Raw genomic sequence first — 23,022 nt, 5'->3', positions numbered from 1 at the left:
CCCTTTCTCCCCATAAAAAAGAAAACATGAGAGCAGGATCCGCTGGTGATAACAGCTTTAACTGCTAAACAACTTGCTGTACCTTATAATTCATCGCAGAATTAAACATCTGAGAATAAAACAGCCGAGAATTAAAAGCAAAGCTCGCTTTGTGTGTTTCAAGTGAATAAAATAAAGGACACTCATGATCAAAAATTAGTAAGTTTATCCAGCTTTTGATGGAAGTGAACAACCCAAAGTCAATATTCGCAGTAATTTATTAAAAGTAATTTAAAAGGAAGGGGGTTATGATCGACTTTTGCACACGCCACGGATGTATAATTTTGGTCATCAAAGAATCTGCACATGGTAAGAAGACCACTTGTTCGGATCTCAATAAGTTATTGATCGTTTGACCACAGCATCATTATTTTTTCTTTATACTTATTCTCCACCGTGTGACCAAGCGGAACTGATGTCACGTAACTTTGGTATATTAAAGTTTTTAAACCTATAAATTGCTTACAAAATGTTGTCCTCCATTTTTAAATTATTTTGTATTAAAATATTGTTTGTATCTTTTTTTGAAATGGAAATCAAATATATATGTTCAAATAACTTCAACATAATTGCGTGATTCAAAGAATGGTGAGCAATATTTAAACGAATTTTAATTGGAATATTTTATTGGATGTCTTTTACGAGAATTGCGACTCTTCCATGAGGAATCGGTCACCATTAAACCAGTAGTGGCTGTAGTAAAGGCAGACAACAGTATGTAAACAGTTTGCCAGTTTCTTACCAACACCCCATCATAGAGGATTTCTAACACGTGACTGTACAAATGATTCACAGTATTATCCATAATATTTTGCATCCACACGTTTGAGTTGAAAATACATATTCAAATATTGCAGACACAATACTTTTGGTATGTTAGTATAAGCATTATTTGATCTTGATAATGGCAGTTCGCAAGAGGTAAACGACCGTGCTGCAGTCTCTGTTACTATGAACCTGCCAAAGCAACGATACACGCAAGGTAGCTCGCGAACATGGAGGTGCCCGTAGGCTATATGCTGGTAGTATGACGTCTGGGTTAACCTTGGATTTCAAACAAATGACGGTGTCCACCTGCTTCCGTCTTTCAATCCCCATGCCTTGGCTTCGTCCAAATGAAGATGACAATGAGCAACGTGTTTAAGCACAGGTGGAAATGAAGCCGTAGCATATCTTGGTGCAGAGGGGCTCTTCACATTCGGGCAAGGTAAGACCAACCTGTTTTAGCATGATGATGCAAAATAATCAATTTCTCTCATTACGCAGGCATTTCTTTCCCAACTTCAGCGAATGTGTTAAGGAATTAGTGCTTAAGTGTTTCTCTTCCGGAGCGTTCAGTGTTTTCCTAGCGCAAACACCCCTTGATTGTCTAAGTTATGTTAGTTTGTCTAGTTACGAAATTTCTCGCTAAGTACACCGCCTTCTGTTAAACATTGCGTGTCTTCTACAGGGGGAACTCGCCACAGGGCACTTTGAACGGTATTAGTTTAACACACACATATCTTCGCTATTGAGCAACAGAAAAACAGAAAAATCAAACTGTTTTTTCCCGCCACTCATTGTTTTCTCTTCTTTTAGCACTTCTGATATTGCAATACGGATTTAGTGTTATATTGTTGTTTGTTTCTGTTCTATAATTTAGAATGCAAATATATAGTCTGTCGAAAGCATGATAACCATATATTGTGCGATGTACTGTTGACGTCATTGATATTATTGCTATGTAAATATTGGGAAAATGAATGGGACGTTCATGGCAGTTTCAAATAAATCATAGACTATATATATATATATACACACACACACACACAGTATATCAAATACACTGTTCTTGCTATTTATCATTTATGTTTATGTACCATTTAAACAGATGATTTAATTGCATTTTTAGGTTCATTTCGAAAATCTTCCAAACTGGATTCACAGAAGGAAGGAAGTACGTCATCCGTGCTATGGCGTCTCCTCTGGCAGCCTGGCTGGCACCCACGAGGTGGCTCTGCCTTGCTTGAGAGTGCTACCATGGGTGAGTCGACTGGTAGTACGCCAGAGGGAGCTGCCAGCGAAGAACTCGAAAGGATCGAATCCTGGCTTGATGAACATCCCGCTTTCCTCCACGATTACTTTGTGCGAAAGGCCACGAGACAAATGGTAGACGCTTGGTTAATGGCTCATGCCGTGCCACAGGGTATTTTCCACGAGAATGTGTCGACTCCAACTAGTCCCGGGTCGAAATCCGGATCTGGCGCCACCACTCCAGTACGCAAGATTTCTGCCCATGAATTCGAACGCGGGGGTCTCCTGCGACCCATAGTGAATACGACTAGCGACGGGACTCCGACATTCCTGTCGCTTCCACTTCCCGGAGATGCCTTAGTAATCCCCGTCGGCCGACCTAATCGCAAGAGTCGTCAAGAGTTGCGAGCTCTGGACGAGAAGGAGCTGATATTCGAACTGGTGAAGGACATTTGCAATGATCTGGACGTCCGCAGTCTGTGTCACAAGATCCTGCAGAACGTTAGCATCCTGACCTATGCCGATCGCTGCTCGCTGTTCCTCGTGCAGGGAGAAAAGGGTCAGCCAAACAGGGCCTTGGTCAGCCAGTTGTTCGATGTGTCTAGTGATTCGACCGTGGAGCAGATGGAACAGAAGGAGGAGATTCGAATCCCCTGGGGCACGGGGATTGTAGGATACGTTGCCGAAAGCGGGGAGCGTGTGAACATACCGGACTGTTATCAGGTAGGTTTGCTTCTTGACATGCTCTCTACCTGTTGTATAAGGATCATTGAAGTTTTTTTGTATGCTTTCAAAGGCACGGCCAACTTAAACATTGGTTCTTATTTGTTGATAAGATGTGTATATCATTCACTAACACGAATATGCATATTTGCTAGTGAATGTTACACCTATGTAAAAGATGCGTTGATGTACACAATGTCTTTTTCTTTCCTGATGGATCAAGTTCCATGATCTTTTAATTGTGCAAGTAAGGGCATAACGCAAGATCTTGAAGCATGAGGCTTTTGCCTTTACTAGAATTCCGCATTCTCTGGGGGGGGGGGGGAATTACTGGCTGTTAAGATTAATCGGGGTTCAGTTAGCGTTCAGAATTGTTCATCACTTTGACTTTGGTCAAAGACCCGCGTTGCTTCATTTAAACGAATCATCATGGTCCGTTGAGAGTTAAACTAATGCCTTCCGTAAAAGAGATTTGTAAATTATTGAAGAGGAGGGTTGCATCTCTCTCTCTCTCTCTCTCTCTCTCTCTCTCTCCCCCCCTGAATTCAACACTTTTCCAAAGATGTTAAATTGCATCTATGGCGCGTACAGAATCTTGGTGACACCGGCAAACTTTTTATTATTGGATAATGAGTTTTGTAAAGAGTGATCTTTGTGCCAAATATAATAGTACACCTGTACATCTTTCCCCCCTCCCCCTCTTACCTCAACTAATTGCCCTCATCCTAATTTTCTTTCCTTCACTTACGGGAAATATCTTATTGCCAACGCTGAGCTGCAGGTAAAAACGTGCTCCCCCACCACATACCTTCCCCCCAAATTAATTTAGTCATAAAAACGACTTTCCTCATCCGTGTACCGGTAATGGAATTATCTTCCAATTCAAATGTTGACCGGTTATATGTATTGTACAGGTAATAGGGGGATGTACTATTATAACGTTGTTACGCTAACAGAAAGATGCATAGCTAACGTTACAAAACAGTTATTTAAAATATATTATGTAGATTAAAAATAGCGCGTGTGCCCTAAGGAATAATGTGTTTTGTATGTTATTTTCTATTAATGGAACACAGTAAATTGTGGCCTGTTACTTAAATTTATTTACATTTCACTTTTGATGGTGCATGACTCAAGAAGAAGGTGCTTTTTAAAAAAGAAATGATGGATAACTTAAATAAATTGCTGACAGAAACTTAAGCAGCTTTCCCGCGTTGAAGAGGAGTTAAAAAAGTGAAATAAATTACTTTCCACTTTATGCTGGAAATATTTTTAGGGCATTTTCTGGATGAAAGCTTTTCGCAGGTGTTATTTTTATTTTTCTAATGTATAGTATATCCGATGTTTTCTTCTTTCCATTCACTTTCAGCTGTTACGATACTACTCAAACGACTTTCCCTTTTTGTAGATTATAGAAATGGGTTTCCGTGTGCAATTTTTTCCTTCCTTGCCAATTGGGTGTGGAAGGCAGTTACTTAAAAAAAAAAAAAAAAAAACTGAACTTTTAATCGTTTACAGAACAACTGCCAAACTTAAAACAATTAATTTTTTTATAATTATCTCAGCTATAACAATATTAGCAATATTAGAAAAATAAAAAAAATTCCAACGATCCTTTTCGCGAGTAAATAAGGTAATAAAAATTTATATTTTGAAAACATTTCTTGTCATACCCCCGCTCTTGTTTTCAAGAGTTCGTGATATATGTCTTGTTAGCTGAAAATTGGGTTCTCACCGAAATGAAGGCTACTGTCCTCCGTTGTTAAAACGAGAGCGGCCATCAATCTTTTTTGTCATAAACAAAGTTTGAAGGATACAAAGTTTGAAGGATACACTTAAGACACAACTCTTGTCTTACGTAAGTCTTTTATGACAAGAGAACTTTTCAGACTTATGAAACAAGAATATACAATGTCAGACGTTGTTTTCTTCTTTAACATAATTTTATCACATCCAGCGTTAGATAATATTTAATGGATATATTGAAGTTAACTAGCTGCAGTCCATCAAGCGAAAGAAGACAGTGCGTTACTGTATTCGCAGTATAAGTGTGCCCAGTTATTATCGGGTTTTAGGAGCATTAGCAACTAAGGCCCTATTGCTTCGTAGGCGCACTATAGCCCCAGCAGCTCGTGCGCCATTAAACCCCCATCACAACAACAACAACCTATTGCTTCGTATATACTGTATGTAAATTCCGTGTGTTTAGTCGATTTTCTGTTTGCGGGAGGAAAAACCATGCTACTTTCGCCTGAGACCGACTACCTCAGCCACGTTGTGAAAAAGCCTATAAAAATTTCTCTCGACAGGACTTGAACTCAGGTCTTTTTCACCCTGTGTACGGAGGATGGCAATTCAACCAACTGTGCTACCACGAAGGCCTCGCATAAGAAGAAATATTTTTAACGAAATCTTTATTCCCAGCAAAATAGAGGTGTCGCCCTTGGGCAGATGCTGGATTTTAAAGAGGGTATATGTAGTGAATGAGTTTTGGAAAATATTAAGCACTAACAACAGAACTAATTACTGAAAGATAGCGCTAGTGGTTAATTTGGAAATAATAGTTCAGTTGACAATAAAAATAGTCTCAGTGAATATTGCCATGTACTGTAATATTTATTGCATGCCTGGTACAGTGTCAGACAGAATATCAAAAAATGTTTTTCAGAGAAAAAATGCTTCCTAATTATAAAATTAGATAAAAATTAAACATTCTTTCCAAGCAGTGATTATAACGAGGTATATGCAATCTTTATCAGTTTATATGATATTGTGATTGTAGCAGCGTCGACACTTTATAAGATCTTTCTGCGTCACATCATATTAAGCAAACAAGACCTCATCAAAGTAATTAACCAACTCCGCAATAAAGAAACAGTGGTGCCAGAAGACTACTCCTTGTTCATAGTCAAAGTCTGCAGCGTTTACATTATCTAACCCCTTGCGAAAGCTTTTAATAGCATTCTTAGGACGGGGGAACTGCCTACCTGATGGGACAAATACTTTGTCATTTCTGTCGTCAAGATCACAAAAATTTTATACTCATTTCTGTCGATTGATAACCCCAAGATTTTCAAGAAAGCAATTCTTCCCAGACTCGTTGACCACTGCTTTCCACAAGATTCAGAATGCCATCCGTTGTAAAAGCTCTACTCTTCTTAGATGTCAAGGCAGCTAATGATAAAGGGGGGGGGGGAGTCACATTAGAGCCATCTGCGAACCAACTGCTCTACCCATGTATATTGTGTTCATAAATTGAGTCTGTTCTCTCGCGATTTGCCTGATTTTCTGGATAAAAAAAAAACACGAGTTTCCGGAGGGTGGGACCTTGCTATCCACTCCTTTCTTCTTCCAGTCACATAATTCCCCGAAGAGCTGTTGTGGCCACCAACAAATTCCTCCAACTGCATCGATCATGTGCTATACGAGCGGCATCGCAAAATGTCACGCCCAAAAGCTCACTGATCCAATCCTTCCACCTAGTTGCAGGTCTTCCTTTAACATCAGTTTTTGGAGTTGGTTTTTTTTATGGTCTCTGTGGCATCAGATAATGTGGTGATATGCCATTGCTTACCACATGGCCGATTTTGAAAGGTCCGGCTTTAATCATAGGAAGAGTCATCATGTATACCACGAGATGCTCTTGAAGAGGAAAGGTGACTACAGCAGAGCCCCGCTTAGTGCAGAAGGCTGATTACAATTGGTTTTCGCCTGGTTTCCAGAAGTCGTCTATGTATATAAATGGATATATATTATTCATTAGATTCGCACAAGTAGTTATTATATCTTCAGTCAATGAATTTATTCATAAGGTGGCACTATTATCCCTCTTCTTCCTTCTTCGATGCCTACTTAATATCCAATTAATTATGTCGAATATATTTTAAAATAATTTTGTCCTAAACCATAAAGCATGCAACGTTTCCGTACCATAAACATATTTTCATGCTAATTCGCAGTCTTAACTCCCAATGAATACATTTCTTAAGTTTTAAGATATTCGTTCCTGTATTTCAAATTTACACTCCTTTCATATAGCGTTAACCGCTGCATAATCTTCTGTATCTTCGAACGCACTAACCGTTAAACTGTTATTTTAATCTTAGAGCCTAAATATTTACCACACAGAACATATGTGTCTAACGAATCCTATGTACTTCTTCTTCTGTATGGTAAGATGTGTTTTCAGTTTTTTTATGCTTAAACCACCAAATTTTAATATAATTGAGAACACACTTTAACACACCCACTCCTGAGACCGACTAATTTAGCCACGGAGCGGGAAAAAAACCCCATAACCTTTCCTCTTGTCACAGATTGGATTCGAACCTGGGTCTTTTCCACTCGGTTTGGGGGGGAGGGACGGCGATTATAACCACTGTGATTGATACCCACGAGGACAAGCAGCTTATGGTAGTATTAATATCCAGGCACTTTCTTCATATCCTTCATGTATACTTTTGGATATCTAATGGAGTTCTGTAGTTCCTACAGTTATTACTGCCATAACTTCTTGTGCTACGCTTATGATATGGAATTTTTCCTACAAAGAACGAATCAGAAGCAACTACCAGAAGTGATCCTACTGGGTGCTAAGCAAATACAGCAGTTAGAGAATTATCTAGAAACCATCGGCTATATCTTACTCTCTTAAATCAACCAAATTATCAGTTAATAAAAGGAATTAGTAAATGAAGTGCCACTATACATCGGGGACTGCAGAATAAGATTTGTCAAACCCCACTTCGACTTATAGCTTGTCTGTGATGAGGGCCTGGCCTCTCATCACTTTACTCACAATAATGCAAAGACGTATGTAGGGACATACATTATGGATCATTAGACCGGAGCTGTGCGATCGTTACCTAAATTGATCGTACGCTATGTACAAGCGTATCTCATGCTAGTACCGCCCTATACGTTGGCTTTGATACTCTGCACCTGACACTTGAATAAACACTAGCACTGATTATTGAATTCATCGATGGATGAACAGCGTCTGTAGAAGGCACTTCACTATCTCGCGTGCTGTTCTTCATACCAGAGCTTGAACTCATGGAAACAGCAGGTCGTAACTTACGTATCATTGCAGAGCTGCTTTTTTTTTTTTTTTTTTTTTTTTTGATTTGGTAGTTGTTGGCGCATCGGCTTCCGTGGCCATATTGCACCTCCCAAGGTTTTTTGCAGTACTTTGATCCAAGCCCGAGGCGGGAATCGAACCCGCGACCTTTGGGTTGCCGGGCAGGTACTTTACCCACTCGGCTAGCCCGGTCGGCTAGAGCTGCTTACAGGGAGGATCTCATCACCTAACACAATCGGACGTTGTAACTACGCTCCGTCAGTGAGTAAGAAATAACGGAAGTGATTTTTTTTCCATTGAGAAGCCTAACTTGCTTAGACCGGATGTTCCCTTGCAGTGCTCTGAGAATCTTCAATACACTAAAAATTGAAATATAGAGACTGTGTGACAAAACCTATTCCAAGTAATATCTGTTTTATAGTTTTAACGGTCTCCGCCAGCAAGAACCCGTATGTTAAATTCCCTTCAATCTTATTGATTGTCTTTAGATGTATATTAAATTTAGCGTTTCACCGGCTCAATTTAGAGATAGCTCTAAAATAGAAATTCAAAGTTATAATATAGCTAAAGCTATATGGACTCAGAGAAATGTCCTTTCATCTATTTTTGCAGTCATCAGGATTGATAATGCAATAGTCTTAATTCTAACAGTAGAACAAACTTTTCTTTGCAACGAGTTCTCCTGGTATTGCACTGCTTTCAAACAGATGGCTTCGCCCAATAGTTAATTGGCCATTTGTTTAAAGGTGAGACACTCCTAACTGGTCCCTCGTCAGATAGCGTGCTCTTCAGGGAAAAAAAAAAAAAAAAAAAACACTAGATAGATTTAGCTATATTACAACTTTGAAGCTCTGGTATTGTATACCGCATCGCAATTGACATTGAACATCTTTCGTTTGCATGTTATCATTATAGAGACAAATTGCTATATGTTGAGGGTACAGTTAGTCTTGAAAAACTCATAGCAGTTTTTCTTATTTTAAACAAATGTCCAGTTAACCTTTTTGCGAGTCCATCTGTTTGTTAGTGAAGCAATACCACAGCAACTTTGGCGAGTTTGTTCTGCTGTGAGAATTAAGACCATTGCATCTGTGCAGTTTAAATGCTGCTGTCGCAAAGAAGATTAAAGAACAAGATAGTCCTGCAAAAACCTTATAAAGAGAGAAATGTTATCCTTTTCTTGTATATATTTTTAAAGGCAAATGCAATCGTTGATTCCAGCAGTGCCGGATAGTTTCTTTCAGAATATTTCTTGAGTGTAAGATAAAATATTATGCGTGCGTGTTAGGCGTTTTTTTTTTTTTTTTTTTTTTTTTTGAAAATGTGCTAGATTTTAAAGGATTCCTGATTTGTATAGCGCCTTATTTTACAGACTTTGTTTTATTTTCATTTTATTAACCTAAAATATATAATATTTTTTAAATTTATTAATTTTGTTCGATAATTCTTTGAAAGAATCCCTGGGAAAAATTCCTCATCGATATAATAAAATTCAGCTTGTTCAGTTAGCAGAACAGTATCATTCTCATTTGGGAGCGTAACTTTTTGAAGATAAATTAATTGATCTTTTCGAAGTTTTTAAAATCTGTCTAAAGGTGAACAGACTGATCTTCCATTTCCTGGTACATCTCATGCATCTGATTTTGTTCATGCCGGTATTCTTTTCTTTCATTATTCATTAGTACATGGAGATTTAAGTTCCTTTTACTATATCACAGCGTGTCCCACAAGGTATTCCTTTAGGCCCTCTCTAAACCAATGACGATAACCAGCGGAAATTTCTTGGACGATCTTAAGAAAGCAAAGCAAGGCACAAACTAAATAGCATCTGGTCCCTTTCTCCAGTTTTTGAACTAGTCATGGTCGGTCTCAGAGTTCCGGGAAGTTAGTTGCAATGACTAATATTGGGAGGAGGAGGAATCCTCCTTGCTAGATAGAATTGAGGGGACTGTTGGGATTTCTGACCCTTTTTAATTACTGTATCGAGTGTGTTGCACCTGCTGCGCTCCTTTAAGGACCACCCCCGCAGTAGTAAATATGCATCGTATTGTTTTCTCTTTCTTTTTGAATAAGTTTGATGTTATTACCATGTTTTACTCAGTATTTTAGAGTTCATGTATCTTCTGATTCAAATGCTTCGGATTAAATAGTCAGCATTAGAAGAAAATTAGTGTTGTGCGCCCACTGCATTAAATTTCGTTTTTACTAAGAAATATTATCGCGTTTTTTGTGATTGCATTGCATTTGTGAAACTCACTAACAAGATCATATGTTTTACTTACTTAGCTACCGGACGGATTGCTGTTTACGTGCATTGTGTGTGTGTGATGCATGGATGAACTCTTTGCTGGTGCCATTGAAGCTTCCTCTATATTTAACGGAGACGTTAATAGTGAAGCCAGTGAGCATGAGTTAAAAGGAAGGAAAAAAACGCGTCGTTGTTAGAATGATTTGCAGAACTATAAACTTCATTAGGCACGAAAACTCACTGGAGACTCAGAAAGAATCGATTGTTTCGGCATGGTGTCGAAGAATGCACGTTTATGGATGGAGAAGACAATTGCTTTATTTACTGGTGGCTCCTGCTCAAGTTTGTCTCTAATTACGAAGAAAGCTGCTGGGAGAATAATTGAATTATGCAGACACTTCGTTACATTTGACAAGTTTGCCAATAAACAAAGTACACGCTACTTAGCAACCAGATAGTTTAGTTCCGGTGAAAGCGTTTGATTTTGTTTCGTTAGCCATGGCAGATTTGGAATTTATTTTAAAGCAAAAATCGTTGATAGGGAACATTTCCCGAAGAACGAGCAAAAGTCAGAATTGATAATAAATACGGAAAAAATAAATGTCGAGGTTCATATGGGCACGAAAAAAAAAAAAAAAATCAACAAAAGGATGCAGTGTTAAGCTACATGTATTTCATTCATCGCGCAGTTTACGTAAAGTTAAAAGAGGGACTGAGTAAATACTGTACTTAGATGAGGATAGATCTAGAATCTTATCTGAGAGGCGTGGGTTTCAGTCTCATCATAAATCCGCTTAGTGTGGTGGATTTATGATGACCAGCTTTGCCGGTGCACTAAAAACAAACCATTCAGTATAATGGAGAACCTACTCTTAGTAAATCCTTCCGCAGTGACTTCGGCTTCCAGTAGGAAAATTAGAAAATAAAGCAAGAATTTACCCCAGTTAACTAAATGAACCATCTGCTACTCTCTTTACCGCTATCCTTGAGCCGTTCCAAGCTGACAACCCCAACCACTTGTCATGTGCAAACAATCTGAAATTACTCATCATTTCAAAAGAAGCAGCATGCACACTTTTGATTAACTAGTAACTCGAAGAATACATGAGCGGCATCGGATTGGAACTAAACCCTTCGAAAACCGCTCAAATGACATACAACAAGAAGAAGATGAAAAACAACATTGAGGTTCTCGTGCGTGGGTCACGAGTTAAAAAGGTCATCTCCCACACAGATTTGGGCCTTACCTAGAATGAAGAAGGCATTTTCCGAAAGCCAACGCTAGATCAAAAACATACCATGTGGGCAATCAGGCAAGAACTGGTGGGCAGGAGAAATTCCAAGCTGACATTGTCTTATATACAAAAATGCCTTCTACCAACCTCGTGTACATCAGTGATTTGGTCATTTGCTCCATCTGCTTATCAAAACAAGTTTATACGCCTCGAGTACTATCTCCTCAGGTGGATGTACAGGGTAGTTGGAAAACCCTTTACCATCTCTAGAGCTATATTACATGATTTAGACATTATTCCCAGGAAACAACAAATTGCTTCAAGAAACATCCATGTACTTGCATAACGTACTGGCGAATTGATGCTCCTAACCATGTGAATGTTGTACTGGTCTGAAAATAGGTGGGTGAAATCAAATCGATCCTATTTGCCACTCCGCTTTGCTCTTAACAACCTGAACAGTCTACAGAATATGTTCCCTTCGAACACATTAGTGTTCTTCAATGTATTGGACATGCGTGCAGGAAAATCCTGTGATAAGAAATCGTACAGAACACAAATTCTAAAAGAGACAATACCCTCTGATCTTGTTCTGGTAGGTGGTTGCTGGAAAATGAGATGCCTCACTATAGCTATGTAGAAATTTACGTACAGTGGTAATGGAGAGTTAACCAGGACATTGATTTTGGACTGTTTAATGCTACTCATAAAGCTGCCTTGATGTATCCACTTTATTTATATCCGCAGTATCTAAAGCGCGGTAAATTGCGTAATGTAGTCATAGAAAAATGTTACATTTTTCTGTATACCCTCCTTGCCAGATGGCTGTATGGGGACGAGACATTAATTATTGGAAATAAACATTAAATACATATGTATTTAACACAGATATTTATGTATTTAATATACATATTTAATATCTATCTAATATACATATATATTAATTCCCCAATCTCAGTTTCCATTCTAGAGGGACTTAACATAGTCCCTGCTAACGTTAATTCAGGAATTTTTGGACAGAAGAATATTGGGTCATGAGGCGGTTAAACAAGATTAACAGAGCCACCTTTCAGACATGTTTTTAACTTCCAAGACCATCTTATTAAATTCGAATCACCAGATCAGGGACCTAAACTCAATTCAATCTGAGTTCCAACAGCTCTATTATATTCCCATAGACAATTTTTATAATCAGCCTTAGCCTTGTGGTTCTCTCGGCAGACTGTGTATAAATAATGAATGCACACGTACCCGGCCGTACGGCCGGGTACGTGTGCGTCGTTTACCTTGGGAAGTGAAGGCGCCTGGATGCACCGTGGGACGAAAAGATTCCGGTGGTGGCAGTGTCATGCTTTGGGATGAGGATACCCTAGGTCCAGTCATCCATGTGCCGGGCACTCTAACGCCTCTGGCTACTTCCCTATGGAGTGAAGAACAGCAAATGTCAAATTAATTCTCAAAGCCCCAAGCAAAAATCCGGCACTCCCTGAATCAAATCTACCCATAGTGCTTCTAACAGTTTTAAGTAAGCTATATGAACGACTCCTTTATAGATGGATATAGCACTACTACTCCACTGCCAAAAAACCAATTCGGATTCAAGCCATGTCGCTGGACTGTCGATGCGATGAGGAACATACTGATATCAGTGAATCATTGCCAACAGAAGCACTTGCAGTGGATTTTGTCGGCTCCCTTTGGTGGCCGATCGTCTTGGGTAGACTCAGAATGGCGCAGGTCCCAACACCCTTTATGACAATATCAAAACATACCTCTCACACCGAAAAATAAAAGTGAAAATACCAACAAATCAGCAGGAACATCAACAGGGGATTCCACCAGGGTTCCTTGCTCGGACCACTGCTGTGGAATATAGTATTTGATGACTTTCTGAACACCGGCCTTGGGGACGTGGTAACCCAGGCATTTGCGGACGATTTAATTTCTCACCTTGACGGCAGATAATAGGGCACAACTTGAGACTCGAGCAAATAAAGTTGCACGTACTCTAGAGCGGCGGGCTGCGGATCACTTTATACAGATCTTGCTTGCCAAAACGACTTCCATCTTGCTTAAGGGAACATTGGACATAAGAAGGCCACCGCAAATTAAAATAAATCGCGCTACAATCAAATTCGCCAAAAAATGAAATACCTTGGGATCATTTTCGACAACAAGCTCACATTCCAACCGCATCTCAGGACCAAGATTAGGAACTACTCGGGCCTGATTGCGCGAAAATCACGCAGGGACTGAGGGCTGAGTAAACAAACCATATCCCTGTACTACAAGACCACTTTTCTTCCGGCGATCACATACGCCGCACCAATATGGTACCATAGAACCAGACTGGCCATCAACAAAAGAATACTGGACTCGACACAACGAACAATATTGCCCAAAACCACCCAAGCCTGCAATACTATGAGCACGGAGGCGCTCCAGGTTCTTACTGGAGCCTTACCACTAGATCTCGAAGTGGTCAGATGCGGACTAGTATACTACCTGTCAAAAGGAATCTCTGTGACCTACTCGGGCTTTACGATTGAACCCACAAACACTATAAAAATGGGAAAAGCTCAGCTCTTGACACACTTAAAACAGGTGGAGAGACTCAACCAAACGGGAAGTGACACGACCCTTCATACCTGATGTAGACAGGGTTTTCCTGAAACTACCTGTATGGTTCCATCCAGGCTTATATGCCACCTACTTATTGACGGGTCACGGCCCCTTCAACGAGAAACTAACATCTCTGGGCCTCCCCCAAGACCCTAACTGTTCATGTGTCGAACTGGAAAGGTGGATCCACCTCATGCACGAATGTACAAACTACGAGGACCTACGTGGAAACCTAATAACAAGATTGACCTACTTGCCGCGAGCATATCTCTTGGACACAAGCAAAGAATATAAGAACTTCACCAGATTCACACAGGAACTCTTTGCCTGAAGAAGAACCCGTTCTGCGATCAGGAACTAAGGGCACAGTACGCCTTGTAGCAGACATGAAACTTCCACAACTGGACTATGAGCAAATACACCAGCACTGAAACCCAAATTGTCTGACCCAACCAACCTACTTGAATAGGACCCACACCACAGAAATGATGGGTTCACTTGGTGGAAAAGGTACATGACCGCCCTCCCTGATAACAGAAATAGGATCAACGGACCAGACCCCGCCGGGATGCAAAAGACAATCTACGAGACACTCTACCCTGGTCGGGTATCTAACCCATAAACGTGACTCACCTCAACCGACATGAGGGAACTGGTCTCGACTGCTTCGGTGAACCCATATATTTTCCCCACCTTGAACAGCAGATTTTGCTGCCAGTGCACCAATTTGCGACCCGAGCTGGGCAGTCTTTCCTGGCTTGCTTCCACTTCGCTTCCCTGGCGGGGGAGGTGACTGTTCTCTTGTCTCCTCGCCGCCTCCGTAGCCAGGTGGGAAGGAGCAGCAGTGCGTAGCACACGCTTCTTGATTAGACCGGGGTTCGAGCCCGTCACCACCAAATACAGAGGATGCGGAAAGGTCAGGGAATGACCACCGCATATCCCGGAGCAATATGGCCTTAGTTGCTAATGCTCCTAAAAAAAAAGCAAATCTTGTCTCCTCTGGTGGGGTATGGGCATGCCCCACTGACGCCTGTTGGGATCGCCTTCCCTATTGACCCCCCATATTTCTGTCTTTCCCACCAGTCTTTAGTCTTCCCCTACTCTATCTGTACACAAGCGAATGCCCTACACGTCCAAATTGTTGTTCGCCAATAATTTCGGCCTTTGAAATCCTAGCGCTCTTACACCGCACGCGAAAGATAATTTTTTTTTTTTTTTAAGGTCCTAGCCACTGAAATCTCAGGAAGTTAGGTGGCAGGACCTGCCAGAGTAAATAATTATAATACTATTGTATTATATTAAAGTATAATTTCTTGTCCGCCTACTCATCTTTTATAATAACATGCCTTCCATCACAAACAGAAAAAGTGTTGAATCTAAGATCCCTTTTATCAGGGGCTCTAGTAAAACGCTTCACGGACAGACCATCAAGGGAGTCCAAAATCTCCTCTCCACCGGCATAGCAATCAGATACCCTGCTATCTACACATACTACGTTCTCCTCTCGTCATAGAATCCCCAGATCCCAACTGTTCAGTGTTTACCTTCAGAATTGCAGGAGTATAATTAGCAACCTAAACCACTTCAGAGCAATCCAAGGCTCACATATTTACGACATTTACCTGCTCACTGAAACCTGGCTCTCCATTGATATTGATGATCAGGAGATTATAGATGGTCAATATACAATCCATAGAAAGGACAGAGGATCTCGTGGAGGCGGAGTAGCTATTATACATTCTAACCATATACTCTGTGAAACTGCATCAAATTTCACAAATATTGAATCAGTATACTGCCTTCTTCATCTTGGCAAGTTAAAGGTTTTAATAGTATTGCTTTATTTTCCACCTCCCTTAACTAATATAGACCTCCAGTACTTAGAAAGCTCGCTGGAATCAATCTTCCCACTAATTCAATCTGCCGACATAGCAATGGTTTTGGGTGACTTTAACTGTCAAATGGCCAATTTAGAATCTTCTTCTCCATCACTGCAGACTAGGGCTCTCTTTAATATGCTTCACAGCTATGGTCTGGAACAAATTTGCAACTTTCCAACCAGAGAAAATGCCTACCTCGACCTAATATTTTCCTCTACTCATATAGATGTTCACACCGACAACCCCATATTTCACTCGGATCATTCACCAATTACTTTTGACATCACAGTGACTTCTCATAACTTCAAATGCAGCTCCCGTACTCCTCGATTCAATTTCAGAAAGGCTGACTGGCCTCTGCTCAACCTAGCTCTAAGAAACGTAGACAAGCAGCTCGCTGACGCTATGGATGACATCGATGTGCTCACCAACAACCTGATTAACTGTGTCCATTCAGTTATATCTGACATTGTTCCTCAATCCCATCTTACCACACGCTCTACCTACCCGCACTGGTATAATAGTGAACTAATACGTAAAATTAAATCCAAAGAATTCTACAGAAACAAATATAAGCAAACAGGTGACAGTCAATACTATGAAATATTCAGCCAACTCCGCAAAGAAGTGAAAACTCTCATATTAAACTCCTACAACATGTATACAGAGTCAGTTCAGGATAGTCTGCTTACTCACAGAGATATCAAACCATTCTGGAATTTCATGAAGCATAAGAATATAACCAGTAGAAAGTTACAACTCCGAAACGCAGATGGAATTCTCTTATCTGACGAATTCAGTATTGTTCAAGAGTTTGCCAAACACTTTTCTAGAATTCAAACAAATGATACATTGAGACCTGCCTCATTTCCTGACTTCACACCTGTTAAAGATGATATCCTCATTAATCTCTTTATCACTGATGAAGATTTAAATTCGGCATTAAAAAGCATGAAAAATGAATATACTAGAGGCCCAGATGACATTCCAGGCTTATTTTGGAAAAGGACTATCACTACATTGAAACCCCTCATACTGCGGATCTTCAACCTGTCTCTCAGGCTGGGGAAGTATCCTAAGCACTTTAAGCAGGTCAATATAGTTCCTATTTTCAAAAAAGGTGATAAAAATGACGTATGCGATTACAGACCCATAACCTTGCAAAACAGCCTGGCTAAACTCTTCGACACAGCAGTGCACAAACATCTCTTCGAATTCTTCAAGCCTTTCATCGATCAGAATCAACATGGTTTCTGCAGTGGTAAGTCAGTAGTCACAAATTTACTTCCTTTCTGGCAATACACCTCGGAAGCTCTTGATAACCACCTACAAGTTGATGCAGTCTACACAGACATATCTAAGGCATTTGATAAAGTCCCGCACGAACAACTTCTGGAAAAACTTAAGCTATATGGCATCCGTGACCCTTTGCTCTCATGGCTACGCAGCTATATTACGCATCGTTCCTTGAGCGTTATCTTCGATCAAGTGAACTCAGACTGTTTTATACCACTAAGCGGAGTACCACAAGGCTCTCCCTTAGGTCCTCTTCTCTTCATTGTTTTCGTAAATGATCTTCCTTCTTTCATCTACACCTCCAATTTTCAAGTTGCTCTCTATGCAGATGATCTTAAGATCTACTCAGCAGTGAAGGAGACTACCGATTCTCAACAACTTCAACGTGCTCTCAATAAATTCTCTCTGTGGCTATCTCTGAATGGCTTGTCTGCTAACCCCTCGAAGTGCAAAGTTATCTCTTTCTCGTCTTGCAGATCTCCACAACTAATGAATACGGAGTATAGTATTAACTCTGTGATCATCGAAAGGTGTGACCAAGTTAACGACTTAGGGATTCTCTTTTCCAGCAGTGCTAAATTCGATGCCCATGTCCTTAAAATCACCAGCAAAGCATTCAAAACACTGGGATTCATCAAACGGAACACATACAAGTTCAAAAACTACAGATATGCGGTTATCCTTTATAAAACTATTGTTCTGCCAATCCTTGAATTCAGTTCACCCATCTGGAATCCTCACACAAAGACTTTAACTAACAAAATTGAAGCAGTCCAAAAAAACTTTATCCGTTACCTTACGTACCGCAATCCTCTATTCTATCACTCAGTGTATTATGAATCGCTGTGTGATTACTTTCATCTGAGGCCTCTGTGCACTAGAAGAGTTACTGCTGACATCGCCCTCCTAGCCAAAGTAATCACTGGAATTTATGAAGCATCTGATATCCTGAGTAAAATAAACTTCAATGCTCCCTGTAGACAAGTCAGGAACCTTACACCGTTTCGCCTTGACTCTGCCAACACGGACTTAATGAAGTTCAGTCCACTGAACAGAATCAGCAAATCAGCAAATGACTCTCTCATTGACTTCTTTGACAACTCCCAATCACTGATGAACTCCATCCACAAGTTTGCCTTTTCACTTAAACTGCAAAGTGACTAGCTCACATCTAATTATTGTAGCTTATTATTTGTTATATTATTTTTCTATTCTCTAACGGATTAATTATTACTTGTTTTACCGGTAACTTAACTTAATACAATCCTCTTTTGTACATATGCTTTTATTGTTTGAATCTATATCAATGTTTATCGTCCTGTTAGATTTCATATTATTGTTATTATGTTTATTGATCTGATCTCAGATACACTGTTAATGGTTACCTGTTGTGTATCTTTTTATTAATAAAATAAAAAATAAAAAATAAAATAAAATAATTATAATACTTGGCCTACCTCCACGGAGCTGAGTGCGGGCAACATTGGGCCTCAGCAGGGGTCCAGCGGCTAAATGGCCAGAAGAACAACGGTACATATATTACACGTTCTATACGTTTACGGACTTTATTAATCTGGTTGAATCGTTTACACTCACAGATTTTGGATGACAGAGACAATATGCCTGGATTTTTTTATTTTTATTTTTTTTTTAAAACCTTTTACAGTCTGTTAATTTATACATGCGTATTTGAATTTATCATTTTATATTTTTGATATTTTTTCATTTCCACTTGTAGGTCGTTTAGCATTTGTGTATTTTTTACGCAGAACGAGGAGCTAGCCCGTTGCATCAACCCCCCAACCTGGAGATCCATGGTATCTCTCTTAGTCTGGCCCCTATCCTTTGACCTGTCCAGCTTGGGAGGCCCTACCAGTAGCTTAGCTACCGCCAAGGTATCTAAGGTGGAGTATACCATGGGGGTGGGGGATACTGGAGTGCATAACAGCTCAAGGTTTAACTGACCAAGACACCTTGAACCGCACTTTGTGGTGGAAAATAATTCCTACCAAAAAATAACTTGTAGGCTGAGGAAACCCATTGTAAATGGAAACACTCCTCTTGAAGAAGTAGAAGATATTTTTGATATATATTTCCTTCTTTTGATGTGTCAACTTGTTTGTGACGTTAACAAATATGTTTTTTGATATGTTTTCTTTATCATGACTAGGCGCATTATGGCCTTTGTTGCCAATGCGCAATTAAACACCAAATAACTAACCAATCTTATTCGTGCTTGTTTTTTTTTCGCAACAGCCCTCTGTGTCAGTCTTTCTCCCTCCCTATCTCTCATTTTCTTTTCTTTCTTTTTTTTTTTCTTTATCTGCAGTAATCAGATATCTCTCTGGATAAACCGTACCATAACATGCACATGATTCGGCGTATTTATCGTGATTCTATTATCGCTACATTGGGGAAAATGGTTTGTTTGAGCAGCTTACTCACTTCGTGGACATCTTCTGTTTCATCCATCTCCTCGTTTATCATTCTTGGTCGGTCGTGTTCACTCTTGCGATGCATCAATAAGAGAATGATTGCAGGGCAGAATTGGAAGGAAATATCAAAGAAAATGTATCCAATGAAGTAGAGAGAGAGTGGGAGGGGAGCAGGTCATTTGGAGATGAAAGTTAGGAAATCAGCGAGTCCGTGATGAACGACCATATCGGTGACAATTATCATTAATTGTAATTAATGATAGCGTCCCTTGTCATAGTGAATTATGGCCAGAAGGAATAAATGTGTGATGGAATGCAGTGATTTCAGTTTCTCAGAGGTCCCCCCCCCAATCATGATTCCAATGTACTTTAATTATTTATTTTATTTTAATTTGTTTGTTGCATCAAAGTTGACATTACTCTGTAGATTAATAAAGGGATAAAAACATGAACAAGAGGAAGTATCTCATACATCTGGCATACTAAAAAAAAAATAGTTAAAATAGTTAAACAATGTCAGGAATCATTTTACTTAAATATATTAAAGAAGTTTCTGTTGTCCCTCAGCATTGATTTAGGTAAATATTCATAAACAAGTTTTAGCTAGTTTCAATACAACATTAAAGGCTCCAAACTGCGGCAGTTCCGAATAATCATTCGTGTTTTTTTATTTTGAATTAAATTATTTTCAATAATTTATTGATTTTAAATTTAATCCCATTGCGGTTTAAAAAACACCCTGTAGAAAATAATAGGAATATAGCTGATGCTATGTAAGTGCTTGCGTATTAAATTTTATTTTTTCTCTTATAACAGTTTTCAGTGTAATCATCGAAAATAATTTGAATAAGTATAGTAAGTAAATTATAAGTATAATTAATACTCATAATTTATTGTAATATAATGAATATTCTAAAGTTAAACAATTATAATAACGTATAGGTTAGTGCAATTGCACCAGTTTAATTCATAGCCATCTACCAAAGTAGTTAAGTTGGCATCCTTTGAATTGTATCTCATATTGTGAATGCCTTCACAACGGGTCGCCATGGTATTGCACTACCTCGAATAAGAAACGCCTCACCAGTGGAGAAGACTAATGTTACTTATTCTCGGCGGATACCACCACCCAGACGGCACCGTTCGAAAAATGGTATGGGATAAAACTCTTGTATTATCCGCATCTGTCCCTGTTAGACTTAGGAAATATAAAAAAAAAAAAAAAAGTGTAGGAAAGTGATAGTAGAAGAGGCAGAAGAAGAAGAAATGCCACCGAAAGAGGAAAGGGGCAGTAACTCTTCACACTCACTCACTGAACTAACTAACCACTCATAAATCCCTCGAATAGGCAACGTTTCCCCATTAGGGAAGACTTAAAAATTCGGTAACGAGTTCCCCATCAGTACCCCCCCCCCAGACGGCACCGTTTCGGAGCTTGTTGGCTCCTCATCGTTGGGTGGGCAAGTACCCTGTTGTTTTAATAGTGACAACCCAGTTATGAAGTATAACTCCACAATATGAGAGATGCCTGATGGTGTTCTGTAGTATAGACTATAGAGGGCAAGAACCTCATGCTACGTGGTAGAATGACTAGTGTATATAGGTTAGTGCAATTGCATCCGTTTAATTCGTAACCATGTACCAAAGTAAACTGATGCAATTGCACTAACCTATACGCTAGTCATTTTACCACGTAGCATGAGGCTCTTGCCCTAAAATACTCTACAAACAATTAAATAACATAAATGATTATGTAAATAATTATAACGGTAAATATAATCATATAAAACTTATAAAAATGAAATGTAATCCTTAAATTAGCGCTGCCCCATTGAGCAAAATGAAATTTTAATTAATAAATTATTTTCCAGTAATCTGATTTTGTAAAAAAATAATTTTTATAACAACCTTCAATGTAATCGTCGAGAATCCATGAGAATAAGAATAACAAAATCGTTGAATATACTCGTAAGTTAATTTGGTTAATTCAGGGCGTTTCAAAATTACACAGAACAAATATAGGAGTATATTCTACTGCAAAAAAAAAAAATAATAATAATAATAATAAATAAATAAAAAAAATGTTCCTATAAAAATGTTTCAAAAGTTTTTATTTCTGAGATATTAATCATAAATGAGAGAAAAAATAACATAAAAAAGGAACTGAATTAAATGTCTAAAAAATAAAAATCTGAAGCAGCTGTTCAAAGCAACATTTAGCGCGACGAATCTTAAGATTCCGTGTCATGTCTCATTGTTTCAGAGCTGTTCTTAAAAGATTTTAGCGGTTTCCAAAATGCGATTTATCTGTTAGTCTTGCGTGGTAATAAGCGTAGAATAAACCATGGATTTCATGTGACTCCACACAACGTAATCTAAAGGTGTGAGGTTCGATGACCATGATGATCATTGTACAGGGCCGTTCCGACTAATCCTTGGTCATTGTACTCTCTGTCTAAAAAATAGATCACGGACAAAGTAGGGTGGTGCACCGTCGTCCATAAATTACACCCTGTCCGATTTTCAAGGGGTGTGTGTCTTCCAATAGTTCCCATAAATTGTTTTCTCAGAAAATGTAGGTTTGATATTCATGAAAGCCTTGCTGGTAAAAAGTAAGAATCAATAATGTCTTCAAAAACGCCATACCAAACGTTAAGGGAAAAGGTATGCTGATAATGGGTTTGCTGCAGCCTACTTATGAGTTCTTCGAGACGTGAGAATTCCATTTCTTGTAAAACATGATTCTTCTGTAACCAGAACATGGCTGAGAAATTGAGGATATCACTTGCACATTGCAAAATGAGCCGCCGACAAACGTTTCTGTTTTTATTCATAACATGTGGTAAAAACTCTTGTACAGGAGTACTGTGAAATTGATACAATTGCTATTAATATAACGTTTATGTTCCCCGAAAACCTTCTATAAGGATCCTTGAACAGCAGGAAGTAATTGCTCTTCAGCATATGCAGTATATCTGTCATCATCTCTCTACTGGCGTTTATTATTCAGTAATGATTTCAGCGTACCTGTTGCTCTACGTTGTTTCATCACAGCCCCAAATGTTTTACGATTTGGTACGAATGTTTCCCCCAACTCCAGTTGGATTTTTTTTTTTCCACAAATTAATTTAAAAAATTTGCAAATGAGTAATTGATACTGTTCATGTCTGTGTTGGTACGTATGTTTTGTACTGTTTAAAGCCAGTTTACAGTAATGTTTTTATGACATAAATTTGAGCTTAAAAATGTTTTGGCGTTTTGTAATTTATGATTAATATTTAATATTCCGGAAATAAAGAACTTTCGAGACATAGGTTTATTAATTCATAATAAATGTATGTCTCAAATATTATAATATTATAATCCTTTATATAGTTGCAATATTAAATTTTAAATTAAAATTAATCATTTATATTTTAATTAAAGGATTAAAGGTATTCCGAGTAGTGCA

At 38.9% G+C, this 23,022-nt stretch overlaps 1 protein-coding gene across 1 annotated transcript in view; it reads left to right on the top strand.

The window, feature by feature from the left end:
- The first annotated feature begins 1,955 nt into the window (after positions 1 to 1,955).
- The window catches only part of Pde11 (Phosphodiesterase 11), a 186,298-nt gene continuing 165,231 nt past the window's right edge, over positions 1,956 to 23,022 (top strand). The window contains exon 1 of the mRNA XM_090377320.1: positions 1,956 to 2,775. Coding sequence (XP_090233446.1) covers positions 2,059 to 2,775 — 717 coding nt within the window. The 5' untranslated portion in view covers positions 1,956 to 2,058. The remainder of the gene's footprint in view (positions 2,776 to 23,022) is intronic.

This window comes from Mastigoproctus giganteus, chromosome 7 (assembly GCF_048544385.1).
Source record: "Mastigoproctus giganteus isolate SK-2022 chromosome 7, ASM4854438v1, whole genome shotgun sequence".
Lineage (NCBI taxonomy): Eukaryota > Metazoa > Arthropoda > Arachnida > Uropygi > Thelyphonidae > Mastigoproctus > Mastigoproctus giganteus.
The sequence above is the reverse complement of the archived record's forward strand: the minus strand, read 5'-3'. Positions and strand labels throughout refer to the sequence as shown.